Source organism: Rhinatrema bivittatum, chromosome 7, assembly GCF_901001135.1.
Source record: "Rhinatrema bivittatum chromosome 7, aRhiBiv1.1, whole genome shotgun sequence".
Taxonomy (NCBI): Eukaryota; Metazoa; Chordata; class Amphibia; order Gymnophiona; family Rhinatrematidae; genus Rhinatrema; species Rhinatrema bivittatum.
In genome coordinates, this window is record NC_042621.1 from 93,417,364 (window position 1) to 93,440,882 (window position 23,519).

The 23,519-nt window shown below is 44.3% G+C and overlaps 2 protein-coding genes across 7 annotated transcripts in view; one reads left to right on the forward strand and one right to left on the reverse strand.

Annotated features, from left to right (window-relative positions):
* The window catches only part of NUDT21 (nudix hydrolase 21), a 124,522-nt gene extending 121,204 nt beyond the window's left edge, over positions 1 to 3,318 (reverse strand). Inside the window, exon 1 of one of the 3 annotated variants that reach the window (XM_029608714.1) lies at positions 3,060 to 3,316. In XM_029608714.1, coding sequence (XP_029464574.1) covers positions 3,060 to 3,175 — 116 coding nt within the window. In that variant the 5' untranslated portion in view covers positions 3,176 to 3,316. Of the gene's footprint in view, positions 1 to 3,059 lie in introns of all 3 variants that reach the window. The other 2 variants (XM_029608713.1, XM_029608715.1) reach the window with 2 other exon arrangements.
* A 53-nt stretch (positions 3,319 to 3,371) lies between these two features.
* Positions 3,372 to 23,519, forward strand: part of OGFOD1 (2-oxoglutarate and iron dependent oxygenase domain containing 1) — a 205,061-nt gene continuing 184,913 nt past the window's right edge. For 2 of the 4 annotated variants that reach the window (XM_029608708.1, XM_029608712.1), the window contains exons 1-2: positions 3,373 to 4,297; positions 15,643 to 15,681. In XM_029608708.1, coding sequence (XP_029464568.1) covers positions 4,141 to 4,297; positions 15,643 to 15,681 — 196 coding nt within the window. In that variant the 5' untranslated portion in view covers positions 3,373 to 4,140. Of the gene's footprint in view, positions 4,298 to 15,642; positions 15,682 to 23,519 lie in introns of all 4 variants that reach the window. The other 2 variants (XM_029608711.1, XM_029608710.1) reach the window with 2 other exon arrangements.

The window sequence follows — 23,519 nt, forward strand, 5'->3', positions numbered from 1 at the left end:
AAGCCCACTCTGTCTGATATGTGGCGACCGGCTATCCAACAAGGCCATGAAGCCTTCAAAACTGGTTCGCCACTTACAGACCAAGCACCCTGCATCAAAAGACAAGCCTTTGGAGTTTTTTTGAAAGAACAAAAAACGTGAACACGAAGGACAGAAGCAATTATTGAAGGCCACCACATCAACAAATGTGTATGCACTGAGAGCATCATTCTTAGTGGCTAACCGCATTGCCAAGGCTAAGAAGCCCTTCACTATTGGTGAAGAGTTGATCCTGCCTGCCGCTAAGGACATTTGCCATGAACTTTTAGGAGAGGCTGCAGTTAAAAAGGTGGCACAGGTTCCTCTTTCAGCGAGCACTGTCACTAGACGAATTAATGAAATAGCAGACGACATTGAGGTACAATTGTTAGAGAAGATTAATGCGTCACAATAGTACGCAATCCAGGTTGATGAGTCTACTGACGTTGACAACAAGGCAATGATGCTTGTTTATGTGCGATATATTTTTCAGGAGGATGTGCATGAGGATATGTTATATGCATTATCGTTGCCAGCCAACACCATAGGTGCAGAACTATTCAAGTCTTTGGATGATTACATATCAGGAAAATTAAACTGGTCATTTTATGTCGGTATATGCATGCCACAAAAGCACTGAAAACTCTGCTTCCATTTCCAACATCCTATCTTTGTGAAACTGGGTTTTCTGCAATGACAACAGCAAAAATGAGATTACGGAGTAGACTGGACATAAGGAACACACTTCGGGTGTCACTGTCTCCCATCACCCCTATATGGGACAGTCTTGTTGCAGGAAAACAAGCCCAGTGCTCCCACTCATTCTGAACCTATGGTGGGTTGAGTCACATTCACATTATAAATGTCATAATTAAATAAGTATGCACTAAAATCCAACCCCCTCCATAACCCCGCCCCCATATGACCAAAGCCCTGCCCCTGCCCCACCTCCACCGTGGAAAAATGGTCTTGCTTGAAACCGGTCCCTGGTGCAAAAAAGGTTGGGGACCACTGGTGTAAGAGATGGATGACTGGTAGGTTATGTGTCACAGAATACACAACACACATTTACAAGTATGGAAGTTTACTTATAAGTCTGAGAATAAGCAATAAAAATATACAAGATTAGAGTTTGCATTAAGGAATATACTCATATAAAACTTCCCCTCACAATTCCTAATGTGAGTGATATATCTTTGGAAATATGGGAACACAGCGCCGGGAAACCAGCAACAGGTCATCAGGCACTTCATTAACCACTGGTAATGTCCAAAAGCTTTTCTTCTGAGCTGTTCTGTCTCTGATTTCAAACAAACAGTTTATCTTCTGACCTTTGCTCTAGGTTTAGTTTTTCTCTGGGCTAATCCCATGTGTTCTTGAGGCCCCCAACTATCTGTCCTTATCACATCAGCAAGCAGTTAGGTGTAGCCAAGTGGCTACTGTCCTGTTTTCTTCTGATAGCCTCCTGAATAACTGCTCTTTAATATATATATATAATCTCACAAGATAAGAAAAATGGCATATTTATTCTCAGAACTGATAGGCCTTACATCAAAATAATTACACTAATAATATCAGTGATTCTTTGCTTCAATACTTTCTATTGCGGTACAATATTCTTCACATCAGCTAACTAGTTGCTTAAAATAATTTCCAACACATGGTAGCGGCGTCTCTGCCACAGGCAAGGCTTGCGGCGTACGAGGTGAGTGAGACCGGTTGCAGGGCCGGTCTCACCTAACATTACATATCTGTTTACCAGCTGCTCTGAGCAGGTTTCTCCAGCCATCTTGGAAGCCCAATTCCACAGTACTACTGATATTAAGTTTGCAAACTCGGTCACTCCATGTAGGTTATGCCAGACTTCTTGGAAGCCTAATACTGTCCATCATACTCTACCAAGTCAATTGAATTTTCTTCTCACTAGCTCTCAAGTTTAATCTGTTTCCTCAGTCACAGGAATTTGTAAATGTGACATACCTTGATTTCAATAAGAGTTCTAACTCTGGGCCTAATTAACTAAGACATTTCACCTATTCTGTGTCTATGAGGAAAATAAGCTATTTATTATTTGACTGCTACAATTTTATTTCCTTTCTTCTTTTTCATAATACTGAAGACTGAATATTTTTTGTGTTTGTTCCCAGGCTGATTCTGATAACTGGATAATTATCTTTTGAGTCTGTTTTTCTAATCTGGTGTGTATCCACTTGACTATAGTACGATGTATACTATATTTTCTTTGTAGTTGTCTAGGAAGCATGTGATAACTAATGCTTAGTGAACTAGGCCCCTTAATTTTACATAACATTCATTAACAATCTGAATGATGGAAGAGAAACCTAGGAAAATTCCTGGACTAATGTTAGATCAGACAGGGTAAGACTTCTACATTACATTAACATGTTAGCAATACAAAAGTAAATATAATAAACAATATATTACACTTACAAAAGAAAAAACATGTGAATTATAATAATTTTTTTAATTATTCTTAGATATTTGTTTCAAAGATTTTGAAAACTCCACTTCCTAAGCCACTCACACCAATGTGATTCTTAGTAAATCAGATACAACTATGTTAATCCCTACAAAACATCATGCTGGCAGGTCACTGACGGTATGAACAACTACAGAAAGATTTGGAATGGACCTTCATTAGCATTAGTTATAATATCAAAAGTACTGAAAGCTGCATAAGGAAGACACATCTACATCACACTAAACATATCTAATACTGCGCTTTTTTTAAATAACAGAAATATTACAATTTAGAAGTCTTAGTTTTAATATTTCAAATTCTCAGTGAAGTCTTATCCCCTCATTACCTCATCCTATACTATCTCAGCTTCCAACTATTCCCATTTTTCCAGCATTATCATCCCCCATTCTTCAGGCAGCAAATCCCCATCGTGGCGGCAGCTGGCTGTGGAGCTGATGAAGAAACTGGACAACACCGTGCATACACCTAAGGCGGCAAAAATTCACTGAACGTGACTGGCTACAGACAAGTAGGGAAAAAGAAGCGTCCGGGTACTCACAGGTTAATGGTCCTTTCCAGGGTCAGTGGCTTGGTTTGCTGGATGTATTTATTCCCAAACTGATTGACCCCGCGGGGCCAGCCCGTCTGCGAACGATTCGGTGGCACCACAGACATCTTGAAGAAATAAGGAAGGAGCCTACCGGCGAAAAATTGAAACAATGGCGATTAACAGCTCAAACTACCGCCATTAACCCAAAACAGAACTGTAAAGAGAACGGGAGAATAGGTCCACCGGAAGTACCCCCACCTTCCACTTCCGGTGCCGGAGCAGGAGACGGACACGAGACAAATCTGTCAGGCCGCCATTTTGAATTATCGTTGAAGAAAGACGTGCAGAGCGAAATGACATAGTGGGATAACTGCTTCTTATTATTGTGTTTTTATTACATTTTCGTTAGTTTTCTCAGTCAACCTTTTTTTCTCATTACATCATTTATCCTTAAGCTACACGATAATTAAAATACAATTGAATTAAGATTTTAAAACTTCCGAAATGGATGCTTGTGTTTAGGACCTAAGTTTTTACATTTCATAACTATACAGTTAAAGTTTATTATACAGTTTATTTTTCTTCCTTTGCTTGCGGCTGCGTCTGGCGTCTCTTCGTTCGCGTCAGTCACCATGTGGGGTGTAGGGGATTGTGGAGAGGAGGGAAACAGCATAAAAACTGAAATCATCCTTGATTTTATGAGCAGAAAACAGTTAGTGATCTGTTCACTGCAATAGTGATGTCTTAATAATCTGAGACCTATTTTTGCGCGCTATAATTGCATGACTTTATAAAGGTAAATAGTGGTGATTACAGTTTTCAAACAAAAAAAAATAGACTATTAATTTATTTCCCTTGCAAAATATACGTTAAACAACTGCAGCATAAGCATACTATTCAACTGCAGAGGCGGCAATAGATAGAATTTAGACAGACGCGATTCAATAAAGATGTGCGGACTTTGAAGGAAGAAGGAAGGAATTGTGGGTATTGTATTTTTTGGGGCTATGGCCGTAAATAACGTGGGGCTTTACGTTAATTTGTAAACTGAGCGAGGGGAGAGTAGGACTTGGACTTCAACTGGGAAAAAATGAGTGAAAAGCGAAAACAGGAGCAATCGGTTTGGAATGCAAGAGAGAAGAGGGGGAAACGGGAAGAGATGGTGGAGTTTTCGTTACTCGTTAGAGAAGAAGCAACAAAAGAGCAGGTTTCAGCAGCATGGAAAGAGAGACGAGCATTTACTCACGGTAAATATAGCTACGAGGAGATGTCTGTGTTTTTTGTAAGATACATTTTCGAAAATGTCACGTTGAACTCCCTTGCAATTACTTCACAATGTTGCGCATGAAAGGTGTCTAGTAAAAGTGAGATTGCGAATCATCGTGCTAGCGTTTGGGAAGTTCAGGGATTGACAGTCTTTTGAGCTTTATTTCGAATCTCTGACAAAAATTACATTTTCCTGTATTTTACTGAGTGCTGCTAGCCAGCTGGACATTCTTTTGATTACATAATTTGGATCCTGTGGTTTCAAGTGGCAGGAAAACTATTTATTTGGGTTTATTATTTTAAATACGAAACTTCACCCAATGTGTTACAATATATTAGAAATAGCAGTATATGAACAAGGTTTTATTTATTTATTGCAGCTTTATAAATAGTAAAGAGCATGACAAATTTGAATGACATTAAGATTCCAATTTAATTTAGTAATAAAAAGATGTACCTACGACTAAACGTTAGATCAACACATTTCGATTTCGACTAAGTTTTGTAGTAGAAACACTAGTGATTGAACTAAAATGTAATTTAATACTGTAGCAAAAAAGTGCCACTGACCTAATTGATGAGTTTCATGATATTAATATTCATGACCCATGAAAAGAAATGGGGCAATTAATGTATTTGTTTTAATTTTTCTAAGGACTGGACAGCATTAATTAAGAAGTGCCTGCCCTTTGGGAAGATTTTAATTCTATGTCCTCCAAAGAAATAAAGCAAGGCATTAAAACCTTCCTCTTGTCCTCTAAATCCATGCAGTACTGGCATTTTGAAAACATTAGCTGGTGGTGTTGCTTCCCCGCTCCTGTAGGTTGATTAACAGCTCCCTTACAGAAATCTGCATTAAGGCCGTTACTTAAAAAATCAAATCTTGATTCCTCAGATATAACCAATTACAGACCTTTTTTCTACAAATACCTTTCTGGCTTTGACATGGGAAAAGATTGTCTTGGTTCTATTAAATTTGTCTTCAGCCTTTGAAACTATTGATCTTGATATTTTGATTGTTAGATTGGTAAAAATTGGGATTGTAGGTAAAATTCTTGTCTGGTTCCATTCATACCTCTCTAAGCATACTCGGCAAGCTTTTGTGGCAATAACCAATCAGCCAGGTATAATGTAACACTTGGAGTGCTGCAGGGATCTGCACTCTCTGCCTCACAAGTTTGCTTCACTTTTTTTGAAGGAGTTAATAAACATGTAGATAAAGGTGAACCGGTAGATGTAGTGTATTTGGATTTTCAGAAGGCTTTTGACAAAGTTCCTCATGAGAGGCTTCTAGGAAAAGTAAAAAGTCATGGGATAGAAGGCAATGCCTTTTTGTGGATTACAAACTGGCTAAAAGACAGGAAACAGAGAGTAGGATTAAATGGACAATTTTTTCAGAGGAGGGGAGTGGGCAGTGGAGTGCCTCAGGGATCTGTATTGGGACCCGTACTTTTCAATATATTTATAAATGATCTGAAAAGAAATACGAGTGAGGTAATCAGATTTGCAGATGATACAAAATTATTCAGTGTAGTTAAATCACAAACTGATTGTGATAAGTTGCAGGAAGACCTTGTGAGGATGGAAAATTGGGCATTGAAATGGCAGGTGAAATTTAATGTGGATAAGTGCATATAAGGAAAAATAACCCATGCTATAGTTACACAATGTTAGGTTTCAGATTAGGAACTACCACCCAAGAAAGAGATCTAGGCTTCATAGTAGATAACACATTGAAATCGTCGGTTCAGTGTGCTGCGGCAGTCAAAAAAGCAAACAGAATGTTGGGAACTACTAGAAAGGGAATGGTGAATAAAACGGAAAATGTCATAATGCCTCTGTATCGCTCCTTGGTGAGACTGCACCTTGAAATCTGTGTACAGTTCTGGTCGCGCATCTCATAAAAGATATAGTTGCGATGGAAAAGGTACAGAGAATGGCGACCACAGTGATAAAGGGGATGGATGGAACAGCTCTCCTATGAGGAAAGACTAAAGATGTTAGGACTTTTCAGCTTGGAAAAGAGACGGCTGAGGGGGGATATGATAGAGGTGTTTAAAATCATGAGAGGTCTAGAACTGGTAAATGTGAATCGGTTATTTACTTTTTCGGATAATAGAAGGACTAGCATGTGGCACATTTAAAACTAATCGGAGAAAGTTCTTTTTCACTCAATGCACAATTAAACTCTGGAATTTGTTGCCAGGGGATGTGGTTAGTGCAGTTAATGTAGCTGGGTTTAAAAAAGGATTGGATAAGTTCTTGGAGGAGATGTCCATTACCTGCTATTAATTAAGTTGACTTAGAAAATAGCCACTGCTATTACTAGCAACAGTAACATGGGATAGACTTAGATTTTGGTAATTTGCCAGATTCTTATGGCCTGGATTGGCTATTGTTGGAGACAAGATGCTGGGTTTGATGGACCCTTGGTCTGACCCAGTATGGCATGTTCTTATATTTATTTATGCCCTATTGCTGTTTTGTTGTCCTGCCTTGAATTTCATTATTCTTTGTATGCTGATGATATCCAATTTTTTATTTTCAAATCGATTTTGATATTAACAAAACATTGGGATTAATTTCTCCTTACATTTCCACAGTAAAAACATGGCTTTTTTTTTTTTTTCAACAAGCTTTCTTTGAATGAATCCAAGACTGAGATTATTAGAATAAATGTTGCGCTCAGGGGTGGACCCTTGGTCCTGGAACAGTACGGGGACTGCCCCAGGGTCGCGGAGCACGGAAGGAGACGGTGTAGAGCTTCACAACTGGAAGCCCGAGGTCCCCCCGGGAGGAGCCCATTGGGACCTGGGCCGCTTGCACTTAGGTGGGCCTCGCAGGGTCTCCTGGGAGAATGGAAGTCTGGGGTGCCCACCGAGACTAGGGGAGCGCTATCGGGTTCAAGGCTGAAGACAGGTTGAAACAGAGAGAACCAGTATAGTGATGGCGATGACAAAGCTAGGGACAGAGCCAGAATCAATGGACAAGGTCAGGCAGGCAGAGGTCAGTCTGAGGAATGGTCAACGAAGCAAGGGTCAGGAGCCAGAGGTCAGACAAGGTCAAGGAACAAGCCAAGGTCTTTGGCAGGCAGGCTGGCAGGTCAGGAACAAGCTGAGGTCTTTACCAGTAAGTCAGTCCGGGGTAAGACCAGGGAGATGAACAAACATTGGCACAAGCAGGAGTAGGAAGCAGGAACAGAACTGGAACAGAAGGATCCTGGAACAAGACTAGGGACAAGCAAGCAAGATATACAAACAAGGGCAATCTCAGGAACAAACCGACCCGATTGCCAAGGCAAGGAAGTGAGGCCAGGAACTTCCTTTTAACAGGAACTCAATCAGGACGCGCTGCAGAACTAGGCCCCGCCCTGGAGCCTACATCAGAGTGGCTAGTCCGCGTGCGCTTGCCTAGGGGCGTGGCCTGTGTTGCTGAAGACGCCGAGGCTCGGCGTGAGGCCTGGCACACAGCTGCAGGCCCGGCAACCACTGCCGCAGGACGCCGGGGCCTAGCTGGACTAGCGAGGGCCGCGAGGGAGACTGAACTGGGACCCACTGTGGAACCCCAAAGGTGAGCGGTCCCATGCGCGGGACGGCTGCGGGCGGGGCCCGTAACATAAATCGGTGTTGCTCTGGATTTTCCTCATTCTGTTTTAGTTTATGGCCTTTGTATTCCTTTCAAAAATGAAGCAAGAAATTTGGGTATTAATTTAGATATCAACCTTTCTTCAATCTACAAGGTCTGTTTTTTAAGGAAAATAAAACTTTATTTAAATTATTCTGATTTTAGGACTTTCTTGTACAGGTAGGATTAAACTATTGAAATTGTAGGTACCTAGGGGTCACTGTTCTATTAAGGCCCTTCAGGCGGTTCAGAACTCTGCCGCGAGAGTTCTTTCTGTAATCTCGTGGTTTGACCATGTCACACCTGTACTTTTTAGTATACATTGACGCCAGTGGCATGGAAAATTCATTTTAAGATTCTGATGCCTTTAAAATACATCTGGGCATGCACCAAAGGTACAAAAGTACCTGTGGACTTTTCATGTGCTTTACAGCAAGTAGAAAGTACATACTGGAAAGTGTGCACAGTGACTTCAAAATTGATTTTTTTTAGCGTAGAGTCTGATGAATCCAGAATAAGTGGGATTTGTACTTCTACCAGCAGATGGAGACGGAGTAGACTGCAGTGACATCAGCCTGCCAGTATTCTCCATCTCCAGCAGATGGTGGACATGTATCTTCCTACTGGGGATTGCTTCATTTTAAAGGAGAATTAAGGAAAGAAAATTTGTCCCGCTCTTCTGCAGTGATACCAAATGGTCCCTCCCCCAGTAGAGAATTCTGGAAGTGATTTCCATGATCCCTCAGATGAGTGCCTTGGTCCTGTAGCTGGTTTTTCAGCTGGCGTGGACTTAACTGCTTAAGTGGCTGAAAGGCAGCAGGTGCTGGAAGCCGAGCACGGCGGTGACAACATATGCCCTCTCCCCATGCAGCCAGAGACCATCTCTATACTCGGCCAGGTAAGGCTGAGCTCAGGTAAGTTTAAAAAAAAAAATAGAGACATAAAAAAAGGCTTTTTTGTAGTGTAACGCTTCCTCCTTTTCCCAGTCTCCATGCTCAGCATGCCATTCCAATGTTCGTCCCACTATGTGGGAGGTCGAGGGACGTAGGCAGCCTGGCGGGTTGAGCGGCTTTTTTAGGCTAGACCCCACTGATGCTTTTTGCTGCGCGCCATGAGGTAGGCCGCATAGGTTTTTCACGTGCTTTTCATAGGCTGCCCTTTACAGGATTGTCGTTTCAGCATGTGCGACTAGCTGAGCATCCAAGTTGTGCGTCCAATTTTTGGCGTTTAGTCAGGCCTTGTATTCCGTGCATCTGAGTTAAGCGGCGCCTTTAGTTGCCGCACGCTTGCCTGTGCGCCCTAGTTTCATTGTGCACTTAAGCTTATGGCACTTGTTTTGGACTCTTAGGCATTGGGTCGCTTGGGTGTGATATGCCTAAGTGTTGGATGCCCACATTTTTGGAAGCCTAGTATTTTTGGACGTGCAAAAAACCCCAAAAAACAGCTAGACACATGCCTTCGGCCGCCGCTTCGGGATGTGATTTGGTCCGTTCTTCAGCCAGAGGAGTGACGTCTATAGTAGGAGCCAGGTGTCAGTTATAAGGCTGAAAAATTGGCCAATGCGACCTCCAAGTCGAACCTTACCAAATTGCCCTTTAAAGGATCGCTATTATTTAGGAGCGAGTTGGTAAAATTGGCCAGTAAGTGGGGCGAATCTCCGGTTCCTCGTTTGCCAGAGGATAAGAAGCAGATGCTATGCTCTTTTAACATGAGAGGATATATTAGAGGATCAGGCATTTTTCATCCCTACAGAGGAACATCCCCTCTGAGAACTCGACCTTTTGGTAGGTGTCAATCCTTTCATCCCCGACAGCCAAGAAGGGGGTGTGAGTTTGGGTAGTAGACTCTCCCAACCCTCCCAATGAAGGTTTGCAAACCCAGCCCTGGGAACAGGAGATGAGGAGACGCCTCTCTCTCTCTTCTATCAGAGGTGGGTCAAGATCACATTGAATCAATGGGTCCTGGAAGTAATACGAGAATGGTATGCGCTGGAGTTTTGCAGTGTTCCTTGGGGCATGTTCATGGTGTCTAACTGCCACTCACCACTGAAGAAGCAGGCAGTAGAAATCGTATTGGCAAGGCTCCTGAGTCTAAGGGCCCACATCTCAAGAAAATACAGATCAATATTCCATTTATTTCATTGTGCCCAAGAAAGAGGGCTCTTTTCGTCCCATCCTGGATCTCAAAGGTGTCAGCCGTCATCTGTGGGTGATGCATTTTCTTATGGAAACATTGCGCTCGTTAATAAGGGCTGTGCAGTCAGCAATTTCTGACCTTGGATCTGTCCGAGGTGTACCTTCATATTCCCATCCGACTGAAGCATCAATGCTTTCTGCAGTTTGCTATTCTGGGATGATATTATCAGTTTCTGGCCCTGCCCTTTGGTCTAGCCATCACCCCGTGGACCTTTTCCAAGATAATAGTGGTAGTGGCGGCAGCATTGGGATCCTCAAACACCCGTATTTTGAATGACTGGCTAATTTGAGCCAAGTAGCTGGAAGAGAGCTGCAGAGTGACCTGCAAGGTGATCTCCCTGTTGCAGGAGCTCGGCTGGGTGGTGAACCTGGCCAAGAGCAGTCTTCAGACTGCTCAGTCATTGGAATACCTCGGGGTTCGGTTCAACACAAAGCGGACCACGGTTTTCCTGCCAGAATCTAGAATTCAGAAGTTGATAACACAGCTACATCTCTATAATTGAACACTCTGCGCCTGACCATATGGTCTTGCTTGCAGGTCCTTGGCTTAATGGCAGCAACCCTGGAAGTGATCCCGTGGGTGAGGGCACATATGTGTCCTCTTTAGTGCTCTCTACTGTCTCAGTGGCACACACAGTCTCAGGACTATTGGATTCGGCTCCTCCTGCCAATGGAAGTCTCTTCCCAACTGCAGTGTGGCTGCAGGCAGATCATATACAAAAGGGAGTTTCTCTAGTGCCAATGGACTGGCTAGTACTGACAACAGATGCGAGCCTCCGTGGTTGGGGAGCTCAATGACTGGAACTGATGGCCCAGGGGCGCTGGAATAAAGACGAGTCTCTCTGGGACATCAATTGACTGGAAGCCAGGGCGGTCCGGTTGGCATGTTTGTAATTCAGCGAAAGGCTGCAGGGCTGGTTGGTCCGGATAATGTCGGACAATATGACGACCATGGCTTACATCAGTCGGTAGGGAGGAGCCAGCAAATGTTGCAGGAAATAGATCAGCTTATGGAATGGGCAGATGTGCATCTCTAGATGATCTGAGCCTCACATATAACAGGAAAAGAAAATGTAAGAGCAGACTTTCTCAGCTGGGAGAGTCTGCACCCAGAAGAATGGGCTTTGTCAGGCGAGGTGTTTCAGCTGATTCGGGATCACTGGGGAAACCCCCACCCCCCCCCCCCCCCCTTTCCTAGACCTCCTGATGACTTCTCGCAGTGTGAAAGTTCCACGATTCTTCAGTCGCAGAAGAGATCCAAAGTCATTAGGGATCGATGCCCTGGTACAAGAGTGGCTGGAAGACAAGTTGTATGCCTTTCTTCCATGGTCTATTTTGGGCAGAGTGATCCAAAGGATCGAGCACCACAGAGGGATGATGCTCTTGGTTGCTCTGGATTGGCCCAGGAGGCCATGGTATGCAGATTTGTGGCCGCTCCTGGGGGAGTCACCCCTTTGACTTCCGGCACACAGGAACCTGCTAAGTTAGGGTCTGGTTCTTCATGAGGATCTGACTCGATTTAGTCTTATGGAATAGCCCTTGAGAGGGCTCACTGCTGAATGGTGGATACTCTGTGGCAGTGATTTTCCACCTTTCTTAGGGCTAGAAAGTTCTCTGCTTCCTTGATCTATCTGCGAGTTTGAGTGTTTTGAGGCCTGGTTTGAGGATTGAGGTACTCTTCCTCATTCGGCTAAGATTCCACTCGATTTGAAATTTTTGCAGGATGGCTTGAATAAATGTTTGGCCTTTAATTCCTTAAAGTTACAAGTAGCAGCTCTCGCCTGTTTCAGGGGCCTGGTCAGCTCATACTGATGTGACCTGTTCCCTGAAAGGAGTGAAACATCTTCGTCCTCCCTTACGGAGTCTAAATTTGGTCTTGGATTTGTTAGCAGGTCCTGCGTCTAGACCGATGCATACCCTGTACTTGCGGTTACTGACCTTGAAAGCAGTGTTTCTTGTAGCAGTTTGTTCTGTGCGGAGAGTTTCCAAGCTGCATGCCTTGTCTTGTTGGGTGCCATTCCTCCCCAGGGGCGATACAGCTGTGTACTGTTCCTTCTTTTTTACCGAAGGTGTTCACTGATTTTCACTTGAATCAATCCATCTCCTTGTCGATTCTGGACAGAGAGAGAGAGATGTAGAAGAGTATCATCTGTTGCAACCCTTGGATGTCAAGAGACGTATCATCCGGTATCTGGAGGTTACTGAGCTCTTACGGAAAATGGATCGCCTGTTTGTCCTTCACGGCGGTACTAAGGAAGGAGAGCTGGCCTCGCGGGCTACAGTAATTTGCTGGATTAAGGAGGTAGTCATGGCAGCATATGTTGATGTTGGCAAGCCATTACCTAGTCAGGTTAGGGCTCATTCCACTAGGGCTCGGGCAGTGTCATGGACAGACGTTTAGATTGTTCCCTGCCATTGACATTTGCACAGCGGCGACGTAGTCCTGCTTACACACCTTTTCCAGGTTTTATCATCTGGATGTATAGGCCCAGGAGGACGCAGCCTTTGCACATGCAGTTTTGCCTGGACTGCGAACATCCTCCTGCCCTATTCTGGAGTAGCCATCCCACTTATTCTGGATTCATCTGACTAGGCACTAAGAAATGAGAAATTACTACTTATCTGATAATTTCCTTTTCTTTAAGATAGCCAGATGAATCCAGCTTTCCTCCCTTGGCTGCTGAATGGTTCTAGTATGGTCCTTCTGCGTGACTACTTGTTCCAGGGATTACTAGTAAGTGTTTGTTAGTCCAGTCCTTAGACTAATGTTCCTACATTCTTATCTAAGCTCAGTGTTGCCTTTTGGCAGAGTATTGAAATGGTTATGTTTTTAATCAAGTTTTTTGCGGTCTGTCCAGTTTCTTTTGACGAGAATACTGGCAGGCTGATGTCACTGCAGGGGTATATATAATGCAGTAATAATGGGAGATTTCAATTACCCCAATATTGACTGGGTAAATATAACATCAGGACATGCTAGAGAGATAAAGTTCCTGGATGGAATAAATGAGTGTTTTATGGAGCAATTGTTCAGGAACCCACGAGAGAGAGGGAGCAATTTTAGATCTCATGAGAGAGGTAATTGTGGTGGGGCCGCGTGACAATAGTGATCATAATATGATCAAATTTGATTTAATGACTGGAAGGGGACAGCAAGTAAATCCACAGCTCTAGCGCTAAACTTTCAAAAGGGAAACTTTGATGAAATGAGAAAACTAGTTAGAAAAAACTGAAAGGAGCAGCTACAAAGGTAAAAAGTGTGCAAGAGGCGTGGACATTGTTTAAAAAATACCATCCTAGAAGCATAGTCCAGATGTATTCCACACATTAAGAAAGGTGGAAGGAAGGCAAAACGATTACCGGCATGGTTATAAAAGGTGAGGTGAAAGATGCTATTTTAGTCAAAAGATCTTCATTCAAAAATTGGAAGAAGGATCTAACAGAAGAAAATATGATAAAGCATAAGCATTGGCAATTTAAATGTAAGACATTGATAAGACAGGCTCAGAGAGAATTTGAAAAGAAGTTGGCTGTAGAGGCAAAAACTCACAGTAAAAACTTTTAAAAATATATCTGAAGCAGAAAGCCTGCGAGGGAGTCAGTTGGACCGTTACATGATCGAGGGGTTAAAGGAGCACTTAGAGAAGATAAGGCCATCACGGAAAGATTAAACGATTTCCTTGCTTTGGTGTTTACTGAAGAGGATGTTGGAGATACCCGTTCCAGAGAAGGTTTTCATGGGTAATGTTTCAGTGAACTGAACTAAATCACAGTGAACCTAGAAGATATGGTAGGCCTGATTGACAAACTGAAGAGTAGTAAATCACTTGGACTGGATGGTATACACCCCAGGGTTCTGAAGGAACTAAAAAATGAAATTTCAGATCTATTATTTTAAAATTTGTAACCTATCATTAAAATCATCCATTGTACCTGAACACTGGAGGGTGACTAATGTAACCCCAATATTTAAAAAGGGCTCTGGGGCGATCTGGGAAACTACAGACCAGTTAGCCTGACTTCAGTGGCAGAAAAAATAGTGGAAAGTGTTCTAAAGATCAAAATCACCGAACATATTGAGAGACATGATTTAATGGTGTACAGTCAGATTGGCTTTATACAAGGCAAGTCTTGCCTCACAAATCTGCTTCACTTTTTTGAAGGGGTTAATAAACATGTAGATAAAGGTGAATCATAGGTGTAGTGTATTTGGATTTTCAGAAGGCGTTTGACAAAGTTCCTCATGAGAGGCTTCTAAGAAAAGTAAAAAGTCATAGGAGAGGTGGTGATGTCCTTTCATGGATTACAAACTGGTTAAAAGTCTGGAAACAGTAGGATTAAAGGGTCAGTTTTCTCAGTGGAAAAGGGTAAACAGTGGAGTACCTCAAGGATCTGTACTAGGACCTGTGCTTTTCAATATATTTATAAATGATCTGGAAAGGAATATGACGAGTGAGGTAATCAGATTTGCAGTTGATACAAAATTATTCAGAGTAGTTAAATCACAAGCAGATTGCGATAAATTGCAGGAGGACCTTGTGAGACTGGAAAATTGGGCATCCAAATGGCAGATGAAATTTCATGTGGATAAGTGCAAGATGATGCATATAGAGAAAAATAACCCATGCAGTAATTACACAATGTTAGGTTCCATATTAGGAGCTACCACCCAGGAAAAAGATCTAGGCTTCATAGTGGATATTGGATAACACATTGAAATCATCAGTTCAGTGTGCTGCAGCAGTCAAAAAAGCAAACAATGTTAGTAATTATTAGGAAGGGAATGGTGAATAAAATGGAAACTTCAATGGCGGGGGAATGAAGAAAGGCAGATCTATATTCAGGCAACAATCAACAAGGACTGAATTACATAGTCTGAATAAACAGATAAGCATTTTTATTTATTTTATTATTTTTTTATATATTGACATTCGATCTCAATTGAGATATCACATTGGTTTACATTCAGGTACTGTAGGTATTTCTCTATCCCCAGAGGGCTTACAATTTAAGTTTTTGTACCTGAGGCAATGGAGAGTAAAGTGACTTGCCCAAGGTCACGAGGAGCAACAGCGGGACTCGAACCTTGGTCTCCTGGTTCATAGTCCACTGCTCTAACCACTAGGCTCTTCCTCTTCCCTATGCAATAAGCATAGGTGTAGCTTGCTTATTGCGGTGGTTAATACCCCTAACTAAATTAAGCTATTTCACTTAGATGCAGTTCCAACACTGCTCTCTACATTAATGGAGGGGGTGGAAGGGAAATAGAATAGAAAAAGGTTACTAAGAGCCAAGAGAAACAGTTAAGTATGTGAGAAAAAAAAGAAGTGCGAAAGCTTGCTGGGCAGACTGGATGGGACGTTTGGTCTTCTTTTGCCATCATTTCTATGTTTCTATGTAATAACCAACTGGAATGCTCCGCTCAGCCCATAAGAATTTATTGCAAGTACCGACAATTAAGACTACCTGACTTGACATCATCAGAAAGCGTGCTTTTTCTGTTGCAGGCACTCAGCTTTGGAATTTGATCCCAGACAGCAAGAGAGGTTTTTAAGCTCTTTTTGAATTCTATCTCTTCGAATGCAAAATTACCAGGAACAATACTTGGTAATTTCTAGGGATGTGAATCGTTTTAGGACGATTAAAATTATCGTCCGATAATTTTAATATCGTCTTAAACCGTTATGGAACACAATACAATAGAGATTCTAACGATTTATCGTTATAAATCGTTAGAATCGTGAGCCGGCACACTAAAACCCCCTAAAACCCACCCCCGACCCTTTAAATTAAATCCCCCACCCTCCCGAACCCCCCCCCAAATGACTTAAATAACCTGTGGGTCCAGCAGCGGTCCGGAACGGGCTCCTGCTACTGAATCTTGTTGTCTTCAGCCGGCGCCATTTTCCAAAATGGCGCCGAAAAATGGCGGCGGCCATAGACGAACACGATTGGACGGCAGGAGGTCCTTCCGGACCCCCGCTGGACTTTTGGCAAGTCTTGTGGGGGTCAGGAGGCCCCCCCCAAGCTGGCCAAAAGTTCCTGGAGGTCCAGCGGGGGTCAGGGAGCGATTTCCTGCCGCGAATCGTTTTCGTACGGAAAATGGCGCCGGCAGGAGATCGACTGCAGGAGGTCGTTCAGCGAGGCGCCGGAACCCTCGCTGAACGACCTCCTGCAGTCGATCTCCTGCCGGCGCCATTTTCTGTACGAAAACGATTCGCGGCGGGAAATCGCTCCCTGACCCCCGCTGGACCTCCAGGAACTTTTGGCCAGCTTGGTGGGGGCCTCCTGACCCCCATAAGACTTGCCAAAAGTCCAGCGGGGGTCCGGAAGGACCTCCTGCCGTCCAATCGTGTTCGTCTATGGCTGCCGCCATTTTTCGGCGCCATTTTGGAAAATGGCACCGGCTGAAGACAACAAGATTCAGTAGCAGGAGCCCGTTCCGGACTGCTGCCGTTCCGGACCGCCACTGGACCCGCAGGTTATTTAAGTCATTTGGGGGGGGGTTCGGGAGGGTGGGGGATTTAATTTAAAGGGTCGGGGGTGGGTTTTAGGGGGTTTTAATGTGCCGGTTTTGCGATTTTACGTTTTTTCGATTTTTTACGATTTTTCACGATATTTTACCCCCCCAAACGGCAACAATACGATTCCCTCCCCCTCCCAGCCGAAATCGATCGTTAAGACGATCGAGGACACGATTCACATCTCTAGTAATTTCCAAGCACCAGATATTGTCTTTTTCGTTTAGTTTACTTTGATCTCCTCCCTCCCCCCTCCCCCCCCCCCCCCTTCTCAAGCTTTGGTACAGTATTTTAATTTGCTGTTAGTCATGTTAATTTTTGATATTTATTTTTATGTTCTTTCATTATGCATGTACGTTTTGTAAACCATTTTGACTACTCCCCAGTAAAAAAAAAAAAAGGTAAATAAAAATTGTTTAAATAAGTAAGTAAATAAATAATGCCTCTGTATTGCTCCATGGTGAAGACCGCAACTTGAATACTGCTTACATTTCTGGTCGCCACATCTGAAAAAAGATATAGTTGCGATGGAGAAGGTACAGAGAAGGGCGACCAGAATGATAAAGGGAATGGAACAGCTCCCCTATGAGGAAAGACTGAAGAGGTTAGGGCTGTTCAGCTTGGAGAAGAGACGCCTTAGGGGGGGGATATGAAAGAGAACATAAGAAATTGCCATACTGGGTCAGACCAAGGGTCCATGCTAACTTCATGGAGTGCCCTTAGTCTTTCTATTATCCGAAAGAGTAAATAACTGATTCACATTTACCCGTTCTAGACCTCTCATGATTTTAAAGACCTCTGTCATATCCCCCCCTCAGCCGCTCTTCTCCAAGCTGAACAGGTCTTTAAAATCATGAGAGGTCTAGAACAGGTAAATGTGAATCGGTTATTTACTCTTTCGGATAATAGAAGGACTTTCCAATGTAAAGAAAGCTGTAGAACTAGAAGTTATGATATGAAACTCCAAGGGGATAGACTTGGGAACAATGTCATGGAATATATTTCTTCAAAGAAAAGGTAGTGAAAGCATGGATTACCCTCCCCAAAATAGTAAGGGCAAGAATGGTAATGAACTTCAAAAGGCTGTGGGATAAACAGAGGTTCCCTAGTAGCTAAAGGGCAGAAATGAAGAAAGGTAACCTGCACGGAGTGGCAGTTACTAGCTTAGAATTTTTTTTTTCTTGCAGGCAGACTGGATGGACCACTGGAGTCTTTTTCTGCTGTCATTTATTATGTTAACCAAACTTACGGGGTGGGGGGCATCCAGTTGAATGGATGGAAGGGGAGACTGCAGTTCAGTATGCTCATTCCTATTCTATGGTGTGCACTATTTGTTATGTAGGTCAAATGGGAAATTTGTTAGAGATAATTTGGCTCCAGGTCACATAATATACCTCTCAAGGGTCTGCTTGGTATTTGTTTGGGAGCTGTTGAAGCATGTGCTGCATAGAAAGCACACAAGGTTGTCGGACATATAACCCGTAGGTCTGTTTTGAAAAAATCCCACAGGCTGATATTTTCCTACAATCCACACCTGTAAAAGTATGTGTATTGTTAAATAGTGCAAATCAAATATACACACAAGGGGGTGGATTCATTTTCAAAAGCTTTTTTTTTTTTCTTTCATGGGTAAATGTTTTCCTACCAAGTAGACAGATGGACTCAGGACCAGTGGGTTATGCACCTCTGCCAGCAGATGGAGACAGAGCAAACTGACGTCACAGTATGTATACTCCTGCAGCGACAGCCTCCTAGTATTCTCCATCTCCAGCATATGGTGGACGTGCATATCCCTACTGGGGATTGTTCGAATTTAGAAGGAGAATTTTAAAGAGAAAAAGAAAAAGCCCTGCTTTCCTGCGGTGATACCAAATTGTCCCTCCCCCAGTTGAGAATTCCTGAGGTGATTTCTCTGGGCCCTCGATGAGTACCTTGGTCTGGTAGCTGGTTTTTCAGCCGGCGTAGACTTAGCTGTTTGAACAGCTGAAAGGCAGTGGGTGCAGGAAGCAGAGTGGCAGTGATGGCATATGCCCTCTCTCCCCGCAGCCAGAGACCATCTCTGTACTCAGCTGAGAAGGGCTGCGCTCAAGTAAGTATTTTTTTTTTTGTTTTTTTAAAGTAAAAAAGTAGAGAGAGAGACAGAGTAGAGGGGTTATGTAGGACTTCCTCCGGTCTCCGTACTAGGCGCACCATTCCAATGTTAATTCTCGCTCCTGTAGGGGATTAAGGGAACTGGGTAGCCTGGTGGGATGAGCAGCCTGGGTGGACTAGGCCCCGCTGTTTAGGATTTTTCCTGTGTGCTGCGTGGTGACTGCGGTGGCGTTTTTGCGTGCTTTTCTGCGCATTCGGCTGCCCTCTAAAGGACTGTCGATGTGCGCCTGGCTGTGTGTCTGAATTGTGCGCCTAGTTTCTTTTGGGCGTGCTGCCTGAGAGCACATTCTGTTGTGCGCCCAGGTTTGGCTCAGTGACTGTGCTCTTAGTTTTGTGGTACATAGACTCGGGGCGCCTAACTTTGGTGCGCATATATTTTGTGCGCTTACATTTTTTCAGAGTGAATTGGTTGGCCGCACATCTTCAGTAACCTGTTAAGCATACCTATGAACTAATGGTGCATGTGACCAAGAAACTTAAGCGCCTTTCTCTAACGTGTCAGTGCTGCATAGAGGCTCAAGGAGGATTATCTTTCTCTGATTTTACTAAGCATGGTTCTTCCCAGCTTGATGATGGCCTAGTTAAGGACTTGTCCAGAGGAACACCTGATCTTGGAACTCTCTTGACTGGTTCCTCAGCAGGGGATAGCACCTCAGTGGGCCCTGCACAAGTGCTTTCTGGTTTTGGCATGGCTCCTTCTGCCTTTTCTTGGGTAGAATTTTTTGAAGGATTGCAATCCTTTTTTTCAGGCGTAGTCCTCTGGCCCCGTCTAATCCTGGCAGGTCAGATCCTCAAGCGGTGACCTCTCCCTCTTCCAGTACTATGTTTAAGCGCCGAAGCACACCTCGGTTAGCTGAGGTTATTTCTGACAGGAATCCAGATAGCACTGATGAAGAGGCAGACCCTGACTGTCTGGATGGGGAAATTCTTCTGGGACTGGAACCGTATAGGACTATGTTGCAGTTGCTTCACAGAGATAAACTGTTGACCCTGATTTCCCAGACTTGAAGATGCTGGGAGTACCTGGTTCAGATTCCATGTCTGAACCAAAGAAAAATCCCATTTTGGTTTCCTTGCGTAAAGCCTCTTGTTTTTTCCCTGTTATGGAAGCCATTCAACAATTTATTGATCTAGAATGGGATGCCCCGGAGGCAAATTTCAAAGGGGGTCGGACCTTGGAAGGCCTGTATCTCCTGGATCCAGTGGTAAGAGTGCATCTGCATTTTTTGAAAGTGGATGCACTTGTCTGTGCCTTCTCTAAGCAAACAACTATCCCCATGGAGGGAGGAGCAGCCTTGAAGGATGTGCATGATAAGATTGAGGCCATCCTTAAGCAAGCAATTGAAGCAGTGGCAATGACATTGCAGATAGCTTCCCTTTGTTCCCTGGTGGCTCACTCTTGTCTGCTTCTCTGTCAGGAGGTTGATGATTCTGGATGAATTCCAGAGTAGTTATGGAACCCGCCACCACCTTTTTTAGCAGATGCAAGCTGTGATTTGGACCATATCTCGGCCAGAGGAATGGCTTCAGTAATAGCGGCCAGGTGTCAGTTATGGCTGTGAAATTGGTCAGCCAACACGACCTCCAAAGCTAATTTTATGAAATTGCCTTTTAATGGCTCATTCTTGTTTGGGAGCAAGTTGGAGAAACTGGCCAGTAAGTGGGGTGAATCCCCAGTTCCTCAGTTGCTGGAGGATAAGAAGCAGTTACTGCCCCCCCTTTGGTATGAGGAGTCGTCTCAGGGGTTCCAAGCAGTTTCGTCCCTACAAAAGGCCGAACTTTCAGAGGACTTGGCCTTTCAGCAGGTCTCAGTCTTTTTGTCCCAGACAGCCCAAGTGAGGTGCGGGCTCGGATAGTGGATCCTCCCGAGCCTCACAATGAAGGTTTGCCAACACACCCTCGGGAACAGGAGATAGGGGGACCCTCTCTCTCTCTCTCTCTCTCTCTCTCTCGCTTATCAGAGGTGGTTCGAGATCACTTCAGATCAGTGGGTCCTGGAGGTGATATGAGAAGGATATGCGCTGGAGTTTTGCACTGTTTCTTGTGATGTGTTCAGGGTGTCTCTTTGCCACTCCCCACAGAAGAAGCAGGCGGAGGAATCTACAATGTCAAGGATCGTTAGTCTGAGGGCTGTGGTTCCAGTACCTACGTCTCAAGAAAGGACGGGGTGATATTCCATTTATTTTGTTATGCTCAAGAAGGAGGGCTCCTTTCATCCCATCCTGGATCTCAAAAGGAGTCAACCGTAATTTGCAGGTGACTCATTTTCAGATGTGTTCAGGGTGTCTCTTTGCCACTCCCCACAGAAGAAGCAGGCGGAGGAATCTACAATGTCAAGGATCGTTAGTCTGAGGGCTGTGGTTCCAGTACCTACGTCTCAAGAAAGGACGGGGTGATATTCCATTTATTTTGTTATGCTCAAGAAGGAGGGCTCCTTTCATCCCATCCTGGATCTCAAAAGGAGTCAACCGTAATTTGCAGGTGACTCATTTTCAGATGGAAACATTGTGCTCAGTGATAATGGCCATGTAGTCGAGGGAATTTCTGACCTTAGATCTGTGCGATGTGTACATCCATACATCCAATTGGAACTGCAATGTACTCTGTGTTTCGCAGTGTTGGGGTGCTATTATCAGTTTCGGCCACTGCCTTTTGGTCTAGCCACCACTCCCAGAACTTTTTCCAAGGTTATGGTGGTGGTGGCAGCAGAGTTGAGAGAGGATGGAATCATACTACACCCGTATTTGGACAACTGGCTGATTCGAGCCAAGTCCCTGGAAGAGAGCTGCCTGGTGACCCGCAATGTGATCCCCCTGTTGCAGGAGCTCAGTTGGGCAGTGAACTTAGCCAAGAGCAGTCTTCAGTCATCTCAGTTGTTGGAGTACCTGGGTTCAATCCAAGGCAGGGCAAAGTTTTCCTGCCAGAAGTTCGTATTCAGAGGTTGATGTCACAGGTGCGTCTTTTGGTGAACACTATATGCCTTACAGTGTGGTCCTATCTATAGGTACTCTGTTTGATGGCGGCAACCCTGGAAGTGGTTCCATGGGTGAGAGTGCAAATGCATCCTCTTCAGCGCTCCCTGCTGTCTCGTTGGAACCCTCAGCCTCAGGACTATTCGATTTGGCTCCACTTGCAAAAGGAAATCTGCTCTCACCTCTAGTGGTGGTTGCAAGCGGATCATCTGGAAAAGGGAATTTCCCTGACATTGCCAGGCTCAATGATGCGACAGGCAGATGTCGAGCTCACTGTCAGGAACTAACGGCTCAAGGACACTGGAATACAGAAGAGTGTCTCTGGAGTATCAATCACCTGGAAGCCTGGATGGTCCGGTTGGCGTGTTTGCAGTTCAGTGGCAGACTGCAGGGTCAAGCATTCCGAGTAATGTCTGACAATGCAACAACGGTGGCTTACATCAATTGGCAGGGAGGAACCAAGAGCCAGCAAGTGTCACTGGAAATAGACCAACTTATGGAATGGGTGGAAGGGCAATTCCGGGAGATCTTGGCCTCTCACGTTGCAGGAAAAGACATTGTAAGAGCAGACTTTCTCAGCAGACACAGTCTGGACCCAGGAGAATGGGTATTGTCGGATGATGCATTTCAGCTCATAGTGGATCGCTGGTGCCTTCTGTTTCTAGACCTGCTGGTGACTTCTTGCAATGCCAAGGTTCCTCAATTCTTCAGTCGCAGGAGAGATCCAAGGTCCTTGGTTATTGATGCTCCTCGTGCAGATCTGCCTTTTCCCCGTGGCCCATGTTGGGCAGAATAGTTCGTAGGATTGAAGGCCTCAGGGGCATGGTACTCATGATATCACCGGATTGGCCCAGAAGACCATGGTATGCAGATCTACAAAGACTGCTGGTAGAGACCCCCCTTCATCTTTCTCCATACAAGAATCTGTTGCAGCAGGGGCCTGTCTTCATAAAGATCCAACTCAGTTGTGTGCCTGATTGGAATGTTTAGAACCACGTGGTTCAAAGTGCAACACTGGGACCCTGCGTGGTAGGAGGGAGGATGCATCTGAACAGCTGCAACTCCCGTCGTCATCCTGCTTGCAGCAAATGAGTTATGGTAAGTTCCAGGTTCAGCCGAGATCACAGGTGTTAGCTCCAATACTCTCTTGGCACACATCTCTTCACTGCGATCTGAGAAACCCAGACTGGCCGGCACTTTCTCTGCAGCCACGGGGCATGGGACCCTTGTTGCTGCCTCGAACAGCTAATCACACTCCCCTTGCTCCTCTGTGATGACCATGGCAGCTAGATCAACCTCTCCTGTCATTCCTACAGCTTTAGCCCAGGCCAGGGATGCCCCCCAAACTCCTATCGTCATCCTTCTAGTAGCTCGTGAGTTAAGGTATTGGGAGGGAAGGAGTAAATGAGCAGGGATAGCCATGGGGGAGGGAGGGAAGGACCCAGGGATGGTTGTCAAAATAATTATGGAGGGGAGAGAAGGAGGAAACTAGCATTGACCCGTGGATAGCCATGAGGGAGAGGGGAAAGGAGTGAATCACTGGGATAGCCGGTAGGGGGAGAGAGAAGAAGTGAACCACCAGGGATAGTCACAGGCCCTCTAGGTTTTACCCTAGACTTATCAATGGGTCACAGCAATTTTCTTACTTTTGTAGCCAAAAAATGCCTTCAACGTATCCACAAGATCGATTTATATATGAGTATATACGGTAGACTAAAACATAATTTGAGGGGGGATAAA